Source organism: Empidonax traillii, unplaced genomic scaffold (genome assembly GCF_003031625.1).
Source record: "Empidonax traillii isolate 1590-97213 ecotype Southwest subspecies unplaced genomic scaffold, ASM303162v1 scaffold475:size860808, whole genome shotgun sequence".
NCBI lineage: Eukaryota > Metazoa > Chordata > Aves > Passeriformes > Tyrannidae > Empidonax > Empidonax traillii.
Window position 1 is genome coordinate 154,189 of NW_020955668.1, and position 16,139 is coordinate 170,327.

General features: G+C 37.8%; 1 protein-coding gene across 3 annotated transcripts in view; it reads left to right on the forward strand.

Moving 5' to 3' along the window:
• The window catches only part of LDB3 (LIM domain binding 3), a 117,605-nt gene that overhangs the window by 84,711 nt on the left and 16,755 nt on the right, over positions 1-16,139 (forward strand). Inside the window, exons 9-11 of one of the 3 annotated variants that reach the window (XM_027895958.1) lie at positions 2,701-2,736; positions 8,176-8,346; positions 14,389-14,436. In XM_027895958.1, coding sequence (XP_027751759.1) covers positions 2,701-2,736; positions 8,176-8,346; positions 14,389-14,436 — 255 coding nt within the window. The remainder of the gene's footprint in view (positions 1-2,700; positions 2,737-8,175; positions 8,347-14,388; positions 14,437-16,139) is intronic. The other 2 variants (XM_027895959.1, XM_027895960.1) reach the window with 2 other exon arrangements.

Sequence of the window (16,139 nt, forward strand, 5' to 3'; positions counted from 1 at the left end):
CATATAGTTCAGATTTAACATAGTCTTTGGAAAATCTCTTAAGTGTCTCCAGGCTCTTTTTAGCACCCAATAGCACACACAAGCTTGGCCTGCAAATGAATTTTGCAGGTTACACCAATTCTTGTTGGTGTGTGGGGAAAGACTCTATTTCTATAGTTTCAGTCACTCTGTCTATATGACCATATTCTGTAACATAATTTATGAGAAGGAAACAGTTCAAGATTTCCACTGTACCATGTAACTGGGAAGACAGTTTATTGCATAAGTAAGTTTTGTTTAGATATATATCCAGCATGTAATGAAGTCTGTGAGAGTTGCACTGTTCTCTCAGAATGGTCATTGACAAAGGCCCTTTTATCAAAAGCCATTTCAATGCGGAATAAAAGGGCTGCAGACAAAAGCAAACAAACAAACAACTCCACATTATTTTTAAATCTCTTCTAGAGAGCTCAAAACTATTGCCCACTACTGTCAGTTGCTGGAGCAGCCTGTGTAACCACAGAAATATAAACTGCTCATAATATTCTGAGCCAAATGTTTTCATGTGGTGAAGGTATTGTCTTTACTGAGCCTGCCCCAGTGACTCAAAAGTAAAATTATTTCTGCATTCAATTAGAGAAAATGTTTGATTGCCAAGGCCGTAAAACCAATAGCCTGTTCCTCAAAATGCAAGTATTGCAAATAAGGGGCACAACTGATCTTGAGCCTTTCTTACTGTTAACCAGTCCTGTTGACTGGGAAGAGAAATAGTTCCTGGAAGCCACACCATGAAGAAGTATTGTGTGCCTTTGAACTCATCTTTCCCTCTGCTCTCTTCCTTTTCTTGCTTTACTCTGTGGAAGTATTCTTGCTATACTTCTCTCTCTTTTTCACCTTCACAACTCCCCTGCCATTGTCACTCAACATCATCCTATTTTGTACACTCGGGGAAAAAACTTCTGTGAAATCCTGACCTCAAAGTCAAGTGACTTTTTTCCCCCTTCTTTGGTATAGCCACAGCTAACGGGGCAAAAAAGTTTGAATCAGATTATCAATAACAACAGAGGCTTAACGCTGCTTCAGCCTGACCCCAGCTGCCTGCCTTTTGGTCTTGGCTGTGATCCCTCATGGAACACTTGGGAACAAGCAATGCTTTATTCCTTTCAGGCTGCGTCTGTTCTTTAACGTCCTCGCATGACTACGGCTCTTGCTGTGCTAACACTGCCACACACACACACAGAGTCTCTAATCCATCCTCCTCTACCTTGTTTCATCCTGGCTTTGCTCTACCTGACCCTGCAAGGAACTCACAACTTGGTTACCACAAAGACAGTGTTTGGTTTCTCATTGCTTCCGAGTGGTGAGCTGGTTGATCTCGTGAGGGTGTTTAAGACAGGCTCTTCCATACCAACCCCAGTAACATTTGCTGTCAGGCAGCAGCCTCTGAGGGGCATTTCAGATCCACTTCTAGGTTTGAAAAGCTGACTTTGGTTCATATATTTTAGGGGTTACACTTCAGTTAGAGGTTTTAAAAATCTGTAGAGAACACCTGTGCCCAAACCTTTGCTGATCTAAACTGGATTGGTTTTTATAACTTTGTTAGAGCTGAACTAAGGAAAGAGTATGTGACTATACATATATATTTAAGTACATAAACACAGAGACAATCCCTTTTCTTTTTTTTTTTTCCAAAGGACACTTCAGAAAGAAGGTGCAGTTCGATAAATGAGAACATTTGCTTTGTGTTTTGTAATTTTAGATCCCAGTTAAGAAAATTGTTCTCATTTGGCATATTTCATCTTTAAACCTGTCATTTTCAGCACAGTTCCTTAAATAGGAAGGGACACAACCACCCACAAAATTGCTAAATGTTGAGACTATCTCAATTACTTAATTAACTGGATTTCAAACTTAGGAGTTTAAGGCTAATGGATTCTATTCTTTACGAAAATACTTTTGTGTTAACTCCTTACAGATACACAGTTGCTTGCACTTAAACTGGTCAGTTATTTCTGTAAGCATGTGTGAGTGTTTACAGAAAAACAGCACAGTTCTCTATCAGAGAAATCAAGGCTGATTTACTCCTCACTTCAGTGAAGGAATGATTTCTAATTGAGGGAACTGTCTGTGCAGGAATTGATTCTAATCTGATTTACATTGAGAAAACTAGTACTTGGATAGGACAGAGAATTTTGAAGTGATACCAAGTACAAGAAATCCTTCTTCAGTGAACCTTTGTTACCCATTTTTTTCACTTCAAAATACCAAATCCTTGAGTACTACCCAAGTCTGATTAGTTTTACTGCTTGGATTTGGCATCAAAATATGTTCTGCTGGAATATTATTGAAATTCTTTTTTTAAGGGAACTTATTAAAATCAAAACTATTCCTGACATTATACGCAGACATGCAACATCTAATTTGTAACTGGTAATTTTCCTTTTACTTTATTACTGAAGCAAAGTTGTTTGCAACTGATAAAGAAGCATATACATTATAAGAAGCAATATGCAGTAAATTTATATATTTGGTGGGTTTCACCTGGAAAGCTGAAGAGATTTCTCACAACTATATTTATGAGCAACCACTCTAGGATGCTTTTTGCAACCAAACATTTCTCCTCAGCCCATTTTCTTTCTCCTTGGTTGTTTTTGGGTGGGTTTTCTTGCCACCACTGGCAATTGCATTTACTTCATTCACACTGTATCCCTCCTTTCACAGAGACAAGGAAAATGTTGCAGCAGCATCAGAAAACAGGTAATGTTTGCTGTGTTTGACTTACTTCCTATTAAGAGTTTATCTCCACTTTCTCCATATTGTTCTTACCTCAAAACCATGAAATCTCCACACTGTTTGAGCAGATGATGACTGTGAAGGCTTCAACTAAGTGGGTTCACTAGGCATTTTTTTCTAATGCAGACTTCAAGAAGCACTGTGACATGGGACAGGTGGGGATCGTGTTTCTCAGAACTCACAAACCTGAAAAATAAGAAGTTTTTAGCAAATATTCTTGAAATGGAGTATTGTCAGTTTGTGATTGAGTTTTAAGAACCATTTCCATTTTAAACTTTGCCTAGATTGTTCAAGATATTTTTTAAATCTAAATAAGATTGTATTTTTGGTATTTTAAGAATGCTTACATGTCAGATTCTTGCATATATTGATTGCTCCTCAGTGGGTTATGAGGTTCAAAACAAAGTCTCTCTGTAAGCAAGTTCTTTCATATTAAGTTGTTTTCTCTCAAAGGATCTCAGCACATTTTGCAGTTACAGAGAGAAATTTGCTGTTTTCTATTAGTTCGTGCACTAAACCACACAAGTACTGATACACAGGTACTTCTTGAGTGAATCTGACTGATAGTTTCATGGAGCAAAGAAATGCCTCTTCTCAGTTTGTCATGAAATTAGTTCCATCTCACTGCTTTCCTCTGTCCTGTTGATTCCTGCCTCAGATGTGCAACCACCTTGTATTTTTTATAAGACTGCTCACGTTTGAACAAAGGTTGCATAGAGTTAAACCCTGAGTGCAACTGTTATTTGTTACTAGTGACACAAGCAATGGCCACCGGCCCTGGAAATAGTAGGGAAAATTGATTTTATTTTTAAATTAATTACGAAAATTGAAGGAAATAAATGCCTTGATTACTGTATATAAATTAAAGTGTATCAAACAAGGAACACGTTAGCATTTCACCAACAGTTTCATTTGTTTAAAACCACCTACAGGACTATGCAGCTGCTCCACTGAAATCTCCTTTTCTTTTAATTATTGTTTTATTTTACCAGGAACAATTTCTGATCTATGACTGGTGTTACTACATTGCCTTAATCTTGTGTGATCTTTCATACCATAGCTTTTCTCCACCTCCATTATCACCACAGCCTTGCTATGTGTCTTATTTTGATATTCATAGCCATATGGTTTCCAGATTTAACACAAGGTACCTTTTTTAATTCTTCATGCCTTTCCTGGTGTTAAGCAGTAATAAACTAATGAACCATCAGATCTGTCATTACTTCATCTGCAAAACCATGATGATCCCCAGCTTCTTCTGTGGCTGGAATTCTGTCTCTTCCTCAAATACCTGCTGTTCCCTGGGAAATGCCTCATTTACAAACCCCCTTGTGATCTTTGTTACCCAGGCCTGCAGATACCGCGCATGCACCCCAGTATGTGACCTCCAGTATTTGGCATCCTCCTAAATCCTCCACCGGGGATGCCAACACTGACAATGCCAAGCCAGTGGCCTCCAAGGGCTCTGTGAGGCTTGGAGCGGGTACAAGTCAGAGGGAGGTCAGGTTCACCTCCACTGGCCAGAAAGTCTCTCTTGCTTCCTCCAGTAACCAAAGGTACACCGTGATGTGTAACTGCATAACTGACCTGGTTTGGAGCTTTGGAGTGGTTTGGTAATAACAACCTCTAACTCCTTCAGCTGGAAATGCCCACTGCCTAAGAGGAAGGTGTCCAAGTTCTACAAATTCCAGCAACCACCAGTTCGTGTGGGTGTTACATTTTCAGTGGCTCTCTTGGGGATCACACATAAAATACAGAGAGAAGTCATAAAGCACCTTCAGCAGAGAAACAGCAGCTGATATTTCTCTATTTTCACTGTATTTCTACAACCATTCCCATATTCAAATGTAAGACTCTTCAATGTTATGGCTTTCTATAAACATATTCTCAGGCACTTTTCTACAAATGGTACAGTAAGAGATATTTTTTTCCCCCTATCCATTTTAATTTTTGTTCCCTATAAATTCAATTCTTTACAAGTGATATATTGGAGGATTAGAAACCAAAAAACCCTTCATGCATTACATAGAAGAGACTAAGTCCTGCCTTAATAATCCACTTGATTGTTATTTGGACAGCAAGTCTCAGACCTTAGGACTTTACTGAGAGAAAGAAGTATAATCTGCACTTATTTTTTTAAATCCTAGAGTGCATTTGTTGCTGTGTTTTCTCATTATGGTTGTTAACCATTATTATCCTCTTAACCTCTACTGATCTGTGTTCCTTCTCATGAGTGAAAATCAGCTGAGAAGAGATGTGTGTTTGTTTTCATCCACCTAACTTAGTTTTATGTTTGTTACCGCAAATATGAAGATGTTTGGTTTTTTTTTTCTTTTCTTTGATTTTCCTTAAAATAGAAAGTACTGTAAAGATTTATAATCTACAAAAATGACTGCATTTAAAAACCAACCAACTAAACAAAAACCCCTCTGTAACATATAATAATGAAGGTGTTACAATAGATTATCTATTTTATAAAGCAGCACTCACATTTATCAGTTCTTAAAATTCTGCTGCACTTGAAGAACTAAAAAAAAAAAATCAGTCTGAAAATCTAGAAAGTAGGCAATCTTGAGGGAAAAAGAAAGTTAGCTTGTTGTTTTATTTGACTATCTAAATAATTATTTAAAATTTATACTTGTTAAACTAAAGACAGTCAAGTTAGTCTTCAGATCTTTCTAAAAACTGAGTTGAGAATGTTACCAACTGCATATTATTTACGTAACAAAATCACCCTGATTTTTAAGTTTATATCTACTTCATTTATATTTACTCCAGTTCCTTGTTGTGTTAATTGATATATTCTACCATGAAGGAAGGCAATCAAGCCCCTAACACTTTAACCGTATAAAAAGAAATATTGCAAACACCATGCAAGACAAAATTTGTTTGTATTTTCTTTAAACTATAAAATGTACTCCAGTGTATTTTCATTTATTTTATTTACATGGGTTTTTCTGCTCAAATCGGTCTCCATCCAGGTCCTCGTTCTCACACACATTTTTGTGGGTTTTTTTTACTTTCTTTTCAATATGTATCACTGAATATGTATTTGATTAACATTTTGGAGATTGCTACAGTTAAGTAAGTTCACTGTCCTCTTCAAGGTAGGAAGTCGTGAATCTTTTGAAATCTGTAGCAACCCTTTGACATCAGTGCAAATAGACAAAATAGGTGGAATCCTAGTTTATGTTTGTTTTTAAGACATATATGAAGTTCCACTGTTGTGCCCAGCATAGTTGCACTCCTTTCCTTTTTGCCAGATCAAAGATATGTAAGTACTAAATTGTGACTCCACACCTTTTCATGTGATAGTTCCAGTGCCCACTGTGGCACAGGGGGAAAAAAAATCCTGTGGGAATTGAAACTCAGAGTCCCCTGTGACCCATAGTTGTGATGGATAATATTCAGCTGCTCTGCTACATAGGCTTTGTAACTGATGGTCTATTTGTTAATGGGAAGAATTTACATCATAAAATGCATCAGGATGGAAAAACTGCTCTGAATTTCAACTGCATGTTACGATGGACAAACTTTTGCAAAACTGTTGCAAAACTTGGTGTAATGATTTGAAACCCAGAATTGCAAACTGGGTATTTTCAGGACCCCACTTCTTACGTACATAATTGCAGATGAAATTCATAAGGGAGAAAATACTGATTTTCTGCTTTTGTTGTGGGTTGCATTCTACTTTGAAATGTATGGGTTGTTATAACAACCACGCTTCTGTTTCAGCTGATCAAACCAAACATAACTGGCACCATTATTTAGACTACTGAGCCACACAAGAAGAGAAGGACGGGGGAAATGGGACAGTCCCTTTGAGCACAAGGGGTATCACAAATTTTGAAGTACCAAGCACTCACTCTAGGTCCTAAGGAGTGTAGCTTGCCAAGTTAGTGCTTTTGACAGAAGCAAAAGAAAATATGAGGTAGAATGAGGCATCAAGAAAAATATCCTTTATGCCTAGGGGACATATGCTTATATTGTCATCAAAGTTTCTGCCCCAAAATAGTGTTTCAATTTGTTATTTTTCAGTGGCTTATTTGTTCTGTGGATAATAATTAATAAGATCTACAGTAAAATCTGCCTAAACACAAAATAATTAAGTTTTTCTCTTTTCTTCTTCCTCCTTTTTGAATTTTAAATGACTTTAAATTATTTTTACTAGGTTTATTGACAAGCAAATCATGAATGGACCTATTATTTATATTATTATTCTGTTGATATTAAGTTCAGTAAAACAGTCATCAAATAACTTGAGTGTTTTTAGTGATTTTATTTTGTTTGTTTTTTTGTTGTTGTTTTTTGTTGTTGTTGTTGTTGTTGTTTTTTTCATTTGATATAAGAGCTAGTGGAAGACAATAAACTGAACCTCCCAAAAGATTGGTTCTTTTCGAAACAGTGGATGGCTCTGACTAAACTATGTTGAAAAGCTCTCTGATGACTTGGCCCCATTTGTCTGTCTGTAAGGGATGAGTAATTCAGGCTGAAGTATGTTCATAAGCCCTGGCTGATGAGAGACACTGGTACTTCAGTAGCTTACTAAAATGGCCACAGGATACCAGACTAGATTATTATTATTCATTTAAATTCATTTGTTTGCAATCAATTCAAGAAAAAATGAAGAAAATATTAATATTCCTTTGCTCCAAGCTATATGTGCCACAATAGTGCAAGAGGGACATGAGGATAACAACTCATGCTCATCACCCACGTGGTTTTAAAACTAGCACAGTAAAATTTTGTGCTACATCATCCCCTTGTATTTTGTATGTTGTTCTGTGTTTAAAAGGGCATCTCATTGTTTGTGCTGGGTGGCATAATGTAAGGTGAATTTAGGTTAGAGATGAAGGACTCCTTTTAAACATCTTTCCACTACCCAGGTTGCACAAAACTGATGAAACCCAACACAAAACTGTGCTGACTGTATTTCTACTCTATCAGCATTTGCAGGAAACCTGCTGGCACAGGACTGTGATAATATCCTGTAAATTGCTTTTCTTCATCTAATTAAAAAGTTTACACTAATACAAACTTCAGTTCCAGGAGTAAATATTGGATGCAACTTATCCGAGCTCAAAGAGTTTGTGACATGCTCCTTCCAACCATTTAATTCCTCCATGCAGCATTTCCTACCACTGGCTTCATTGGGAGCAGGACTGAAGTGCTGGGTAACACCTGGGATAAATGTCAGTCAAGCAGGACCAAAGCTGCATTCCAGCTTAGCTGCACAGCAGAAAAGGCTGAACAAATGTCTTTTTTTTTTTTCTTTGCATAACTGTGCTTTTCCTTCAGTAACCCAGCCTGCTACTATGTTTGCAGGTTCAAACATAGTAGGTTTTGTGCTCTACATTTAAATGTGTGCCTTCTTAAGATGCTTCTTGTTTTATTTAATTTAAGTCTAATTAGCACCCCTGTTGAGCATGCTCCGGTGTCTACCAGTCCTGCTGCTCCTGCACCACATGCTTCAGCACCTCAGCCTGCTACTGCTGCTCAAAATCCAGCCAGCCTGATGACACCACCTGCAAGCACCTCAGTAGTGCAGGAGTCGTTCTCATCCTCCTTCCAAAGGTAATGCTTCAATGCTTTATCCCCCCATATGGCCCTGGAAATGCTGCATACACATTCTTCACTTCAGAATGTGGTACGAAAAGCTGCCACCTGTTTTATATGCTTTTATATATTTTGGTGGGTTGTGGGGTTTTTTTTATTTTGAGGTACCTTGTTCACGCTTGCAATGAATGTGCAAAATAAAACTGCCCCCAAAATGTAACTCCATTTTCAGAAAGCAAGTCTAGGGTTAAAACTAGAAATGTTTTTTCACCGCTTGTAATAAAGCCAAAACAGCTCTTCATAATAGTTATAGAGAGTGGAGATTCTTTTAATAGTGTGAATGAAGGTTCTTTTAATAGCCTTTCTGCAGTAGGACATGAAAATGAGAATTTAAAAGCGTCGTTTACTCACGTGGTTGAGCACACCCTATCACAGCAGATGTCAGTAAAACATGGTGGACATTTGGGGATTGACTTGTTCTGTAAGTTAAGTAATTTCTATTAGATCCATTAATATTGTTTCTCTAATGAGAATTAGCCTTAGAGCTGGAGTGAGTTTTAAGGAGATGAGCACTTGTAACACCTGTAGTACAGTGGGAGTTACAGCTGTATATTAAAAGCTGTCAGACATCATGTGAGGAAACCTGTGGGATTTATACAGCTGTCACTTACATTACAGTAATTTTGGAGATAGTAAGAGTAAATTCCTTTAGAGTGAATTATCCTTTTATCTTTGGGGTTTGCTACATGAATATTCTGAAAAGATGTATGTTTTAGCATGCTTTAAAAATCCAAGGAAAAGCACACTTTCAGTAATCTAAATGACTTTAATCAAGACCTCAGCTGTAGCCAGTCATCCTAGATGTGTGTAAATGGAATTGGAATTGTTCTCTTGGCTCTACTTCTTGATTAATTTTTGCCAATTGACTTGCATTATGTATGTATACCAACTACTCAGTTTCTCACTTCAGTCAGTTTTTACCTAATCAAGACCCACCAGCATCCAGTGTTTTTATTCCAGTGCAAGAAAATCAATCAGCCAGCAGAGGAGGTTTGAATAAGGTATTATGCTGTAATTCAGAACTGAGCTGTAAGGCACTTTCACGTGAAATAATGATAAGGTTTAAGTAGCTTTTATCCCTCTGTTGAAATTGTAGCATGAAGAAAATGGATTGACTGGTATATGCTTCAAATAAAAAAAAATGCCTCTACAAAACTAATCATTCCAATTACTTTTGTTTTAAATGGGAGAATCTTCTGTCTGGTACTGTTTGCATATTGAAATTTTTATCTTGTATTCAGACTCAAACATCTTCAGATCTTGCAGATAAAAGCATGTATCATTGACAAAGTCCTGTCCTGTAATACTGTCTTTCGTAGTTATCAGTAGAGTCTGGTTTTAAGATTTTTCCATAATGTGTGCATTTTGTCTTGTGTTCTGTAGGAATGTGCTTGGTTGTGCTATTCTGTAAGTCTGCAGATGTATGCTACAGAAAACCTGTTCCTGGTAACTATGCAGCAGTGCTCCTGTATCTGAACTCTGACAGAGCTTGCTTGTGATGTCATGATTTTTGTCCCTGTTCAATCATTTTGTTCATGCTTTCATGCTTTTACTGTGTCTCCTGCAGAGTACTTGCAGCCCCCAGCTCTCTTTCACAGCCTAAGCCTTTCCATGGGTCCAAGAACATGTCATTAGCAGCTTCCACTATTTCATCTGCTATCTCATCTCAGTCTAGGTATATCTGTAAAGCTCTCTTAATTTGGTTTGATTTGTATTATGCTCTCTGATATAAGATTTTCAGTTTCTTAAGAGATTGACTTGGCAGACTGTTGAAAGCATGATGTGTTTGAAGCAGTAGCCTCCTTCCTTATCTTTCACATGAAAACCGAGCTGGGAAACAACTAAGTTTTAGATACAGGATATGTGACCAAAATGTCCTTTTGGAACAAAAGTATTTCAGTTGGTTGGTTTGTGCCGCTTTTGCCATCCTAAAATCAAAATATTTGTCTAGTTACATTGGGTGGGAATGATGGACCTTCTTTTTTTTCTTGGTTAAAACATAGGATGACAAACCTTTTATTATGCTCTTAATCATGACTAGTGAAAGACCAGTGATAGGGAAAGGGAAAGGTAGCTTCTGCTATTGGAAAGAGAGGATGCTGCTGTACTGCCTCACTTCTAAACCTTTTCACTGCTTTCATTAACCCTCTGACAACACTAACAGAGGAGAAAGCAGTAGATTTTAAAATTTGAACAGTCTTTGGAAATAACAAAAAACTAGCAGTACTTTTGAGATTGTAATCACCCATGTCCTTCTTATCGCTATATAAGAAGGCAGTTAGGAATCACCCAAAGGGGATTTTCAGAATGAACAAAGTGTGCAAGTGTGATGGCTTCACATCAAGAAGTATAATGGTCTTTCTCAGAAAATCTCAGAAAATGGCAGTTCAGTGCTGTGCATAGGTAGTACTTTAAGGCAGCTTTGTTGGCGTCACATGACTGAAACCAATGCAAAAATGAAACAGCTCCAGAACACAACGGAGAGTTTTCAGTTTTAGAATGTAAACATGTCTGTTTACAGCCATGGGAATTACATAGGGGAAGTAATTCCAGTATGGAGCTAATAAAACATATGAAATAAAATTAACTGCTGATGTAATTCCATTATTTGAGTGGAAGTACACTAATCATAACTAGTTTCAAGAGCTGGTGAATGTCACCGGAATGTTACTGGGAATAGAAGATAAAACAGATGCAGGGGTGTTTACTGCCATTGACTTCTAGTTTTATGTGTGAACTTTCAAAATTCCAAAGTGATGAGCTATTTAGAGGTATCCATTAAGAGGACCTAATTTTCACATTGTGAGAATCATAGAATTGTTTAAGAACCTCTAAGATCAAGTCCAATTGTTAAGCCAGCACTGCCAAGTCCACCACAAATCCACATCCCTAAGTGCCACATATACACGTCTTTTAAATACCTCCAGGGCCGGTGACTCCACCGCTTCCCTGGGCAGCCTGTTCCAATGTTTGATAGCCCTTTTTTTTGGGTGAAGAAATTTTTTTCCTAATACCCAGTCTAAACCTCCCCTGGCCAACTTGAGGCCGCTTGCTCTTACCATATTGCTTGTCACAAAGGAGAGTACTCTGCTTTTCAGAAGTAATACCTAACACTTTTTTGTTCAATCTTCTGGTACAGTTAGACTCTTGTAGTTAAAAGCCTCTTATCCTCAGGTAAGGTCCCTGCCTTTCAAAACATTAATAACTGTGCATACTTGAGCTTGACTGAACACTGGCATGCAAAGCCTATTATTTCTTCTGAGCTACAGAAAACACTTGATCTTAGGGTTTCTCTCAGCTGAAGACTGAAATATATCCATCAGTCAGAAGATGAAATTAAATTGAAGCTTTGGTGACTGGCCAGACAGAGCCCATGTATTCACATTTCACCACTCTCCATCGTTGGACCCCTATAAATATTCCATAAGTGCTGTGTTTTCATTGCTGTCTTGAAAATCATAGAATCACAGAGAGGTTTGGGCTGGGAGGGACCTTAAAGATCACCTAGTTTCAATACCCATGCAATAGGCAGGGACAAGTTAAGCAGCAACTAGGTATAACTTACATAAAAACAGCTAACCAATTAATGTAAATGTTGTGGGTTTGACATTTTAAAACTATGAATTCATTTTGTTTATGTATCAATATGGACTAATCAGTGTGAAACAATTTTAATGAGTAATGAGGATAAAAAGATCACCTTGAGATATTAAGACATTTGAACTGGAAGTAAATTTCCTGCACTAGATTGGCATGGAGCATTTTCCCCTTTCCTGCCCCTTTGAAAGGAAATGAGTTGTCTGGCGAGGCTGTGTGACTCCATTCTTGAAGGTTTTCAAGACATCACTGGATAAAAGGTGGAGCAACCTCATCTGACCTCAGAGCTGGCCCTGTTCCAGCAGGAGGTTAGATAAGACTCTTCCTGAGGTCTCTTCCAACCTGAAAGATTCTGTGAATCTACGAAAAATCGCTGTTCTTTCGAAAAAGCAATGCTTTAATCGGACTACTAAAACCTCTTGCTTGTGCCTGGCAATGATTTAAGTCAAAGATCTACAGCACATCAACTTCATGTGCTGCTGCCCTGGGTGACACAAGGTTTGATGCTGACATGCACTTCAAGCTGTTACCAACAAGCAGATGTTACTGTCTGAGCTTCAGCAAGCCTTGGGACATAAAGGCAAATAGGAAACTTGTAGGGCCTGTGAAAATTTGGTTCCCTGATCATCAGGTACAAGGAGCAAGCTCAGTTTGGTTGGTTGGTTTTGGAGGGCTGTGTTGCAGTTGAAATATCTTTGGGAACTACTTCCATGTTTGTTTTAAAAACTGTTGTATGTTATAAGTAGTGTATTCAAACATAAGGGACCAAACTGGTTTCTAAACAAATTTATAAGTCAAATTTTTGAGCATCCGATAGTTTTCATTTAGAAGTTAAACAATGCTTTAGCATGCCAAAGTGTGGACTTAAAAATCCATTTCAACTTGACATATACCAGAGAAGCACTGAGCATTTCAAACAGTTTTATTCCAGAATAAAATATGGATGACATGAGTTACAACTCTGTCCCCATCCTGGAAAACATTCTCAGGAAGATGAGGCTGAGATTTTACCACCATTGTTCCAGTGTTTGGGTTGGGTTTTCTTCCTTCTAGATGGCTGAAAAAGATCCACCAAGAAAATGCAGGAGGATTTCTTGATATCTTAATATCCTTAACTATTTGAATGTGATTTAAAACGCTGGTAGATCCAGTTCTATAGTAATTTGCTTCTGTTAGCAAAGCCATATGCATAACACCTAACCTGAGTAAAATCTTTCTAATGTTCCTAAAGAGGAATGTTTGAATAAGTCATTAATCCTGAACTGATTGTGTTACTCTCACATCTGAAATGTTATCTGTTTTACTTATGTTCTTGCTTACAAAGAACAAAGCACAGCAGGAGAGTTTTAAATAAACTTAAAGGTCTTTATGCATCTGTTGTTGCATCTGGAGGGTAGAAGCAGGGGACCCCATGAGACAGCACTCTGGGAAGGCAAAACCAGGAGAAACGGTGGAAAGAGTTACAATTATGGTTTTAAGAAAGGTATTGCTTCCAATCCTGAGATTTTAATCCAAGCACTGTGTCTGTGGTAAAGGGAAGAAAAACTTCTCCAGGAGTTAGGACAACAACTGGCATGTGAAAGGCTTCTGGTAATTGTGGCCAGTGTGGGCTGTGCTGCCGTGGGATGGGCGTTGATTCCTCCACACTGAGACAGGAGCTGTGTTCCTTCTGAATCCTCTTGTTCCTCACACCATACACTGTGCAGGCTTTTAAGTACTTCCTGTATTTGCATAAATGACTCATTTATGTTCTGAAATGATGCTGTTTCCCCAAGGAAAAAAAAAAATCTACCTGTTTACCTACGACCCCGTAACAGTAGAATGGTTCTGCAAGGGCACAGTTAAACGTGATGGGTTTTTGCTTCAGCTTCTCCAGCCTGTCTTTTCCATGGGGTTCTCCCAGCTGCCTCATAAGCTGGAAACTTACCTGTCTTTGGCCTTTAGTTCATTCAAGGTTTGCTTCTTAGATTTGCTGCAATTTAAGCTTATGACAATCACAAAAAAACCCCTCATACTTATTTTTTTGTGCTAATACAAATAAATGGTGAATGTCAAATCCAACAGTCCAGTGGCTGAATTGAAATTCCACAACCAAATAACAAGCAGACCAGGATGAGAGTGACTTATGGAGCAATATACTCACCTCCATTATTCAGGGTTCACTCTGATTCCTAGCTTTAAATGAGAAAACAGAATGTAATGTAATACCAATCTTATATGATTATAAATATGTCCGTGTTGGTTTCTTTAGCACTTAAGAGCACTTCTTCTTCGTATAAATATGTACATGTTGTTTACTTTAGCGCTTAAGAGCACCTCTTATTCATAGGAAGTTTATGGTAGGACAAGATATCCCAAATTTTTTTGTATATGTTTTCAAATACAACTTTTGTCTCATTTTAGTTTCAACCGGCATTCTTCCACTTCCATCAGCTACCAGTCACAGAAGAGGTATAAAAACGTTTTGTGCAGCTACTCTACCTTAAAAGCACTTAACAAACCAGTTTATTGCTTCTAGTAAGCATCTAGTAAAGCGTTAACATAAAAATGATCTGCTTAGAAATTTACTCTTTCTTTTTCTGACAACTAATAGTTTTCAGAGCCAGAATTTAATTTGCTGCCTGTCACATGCCATTGACTGCTACAGATAAATTCAGTAGGGTTGCTTTCACTGCTTTTCAGTGCTTCCTGATCCATTAAAGCATCTTTGATCCTTGGGACATCTTTTTATTCTTTCCTAATTACCTTCTTTCTTTCTATTTTTTTTCTTTCTTTTAATCACATGCTATTTCATTCTCTTCAGCAGAAATTCTGATAAATCTTTTAACTTCACTAAAACCCTTAATGATGTAGCGTAACACTTTATTTCTCTTTGACAAGCCTTTTTATCTTTCTGACTGTATTTAATGTGCATCATGAACGTGTAAAAGAGCTCAATACTTCTTTTAATTTTGCTATGACTTTGGTACTATGAACGTGGGGGTGCTTGTGTGTGGTTTTGTTTTGTCAGCTTCATTTCTCTGACCACAGAAGAAATCCAGTGTCATGGTTTCACTATTGCTATTACATTTGGGAAACTTGAATTTTGAATAATCCTTTTTCTTCATGACAGTCTAAGTATCACTGACCTGGCTCAGAACTTCTTTATGTATTCTGTGCATGAAGGGAGATTCAAATGAGTCTTTCCAACCATTGGGCCTGTGCATCTGGGAGACTTTCCTGACTGTATGACATCTTCAGATTAGGGCTGTATGACACGCGATTTAACATCTTTTAATCCACATTGTAAATATTAGGCGCTGATCTGTCTGGTTTACTTTGAATAGCAGATTTTAAACCTAGGAAAATTCTATAGCTGGTGTGTTAAGGTAATTTTGAAAGGTGTATGTGAAGCCAATGTCCCTGTCTGTGCTGTGGGAGCAGCAATAACCCTCTGTCCACTGACCCCCATTACAGTGTGTTCTTAGGCATTACAGATGGGAAGGTATCAACAGGAAATAGATGGTAAAAATGGAAAATAAAAAGTTTTAGTGTGCCTAGAACAGCTTTGGCTGTTACAAAATCACAGCACAGTTCACAACAGGACTTACAGTGAATACAAATGCCCTAAAATGGTTTCTCTTGGAGAGTGCTGTTCACTCGTGGTATAGTGGACCCAAATGCAGCCCTAAGCCCCAGAGTAGGTACAGAAATAATTCGCTATAGCCATTGTAGCAATAGCTGAGTTTCTAAGTCTTGCTAAATAGACAAAATTAATTAGCCTGAGGCACAATGCTGTGCAAACGAAATCCATAGCAGAAGCACTGCCAGAACAGCAAAAAGCTACATTGTGAGCATAGGTTTATTTTGTTCAAAATTAAAAATCACTTAAGTTTCTGTTTGTCCGAATGTTTGAGTTTTACCTGTACTGGCAGAAATTCACTGGCTTTGCCACATACGATTTTAACATTTTTTCTCCAGATGGCATCTGTTCCCACTGTTAAAGAATGTAAAAGTCAAGATGGACCAAGAGTCTGGCAAAGCTGGACACTTGTTTTCATGTGCTGACAAATGTTTTCCTATAGACAATAGGAAAGTAAATAACCCCTAAACTGTCAGCACAAATGGATAGGGGTGTGGTTCACACAGAGAGTGAAGCTGAAGGGCAAAAGAAA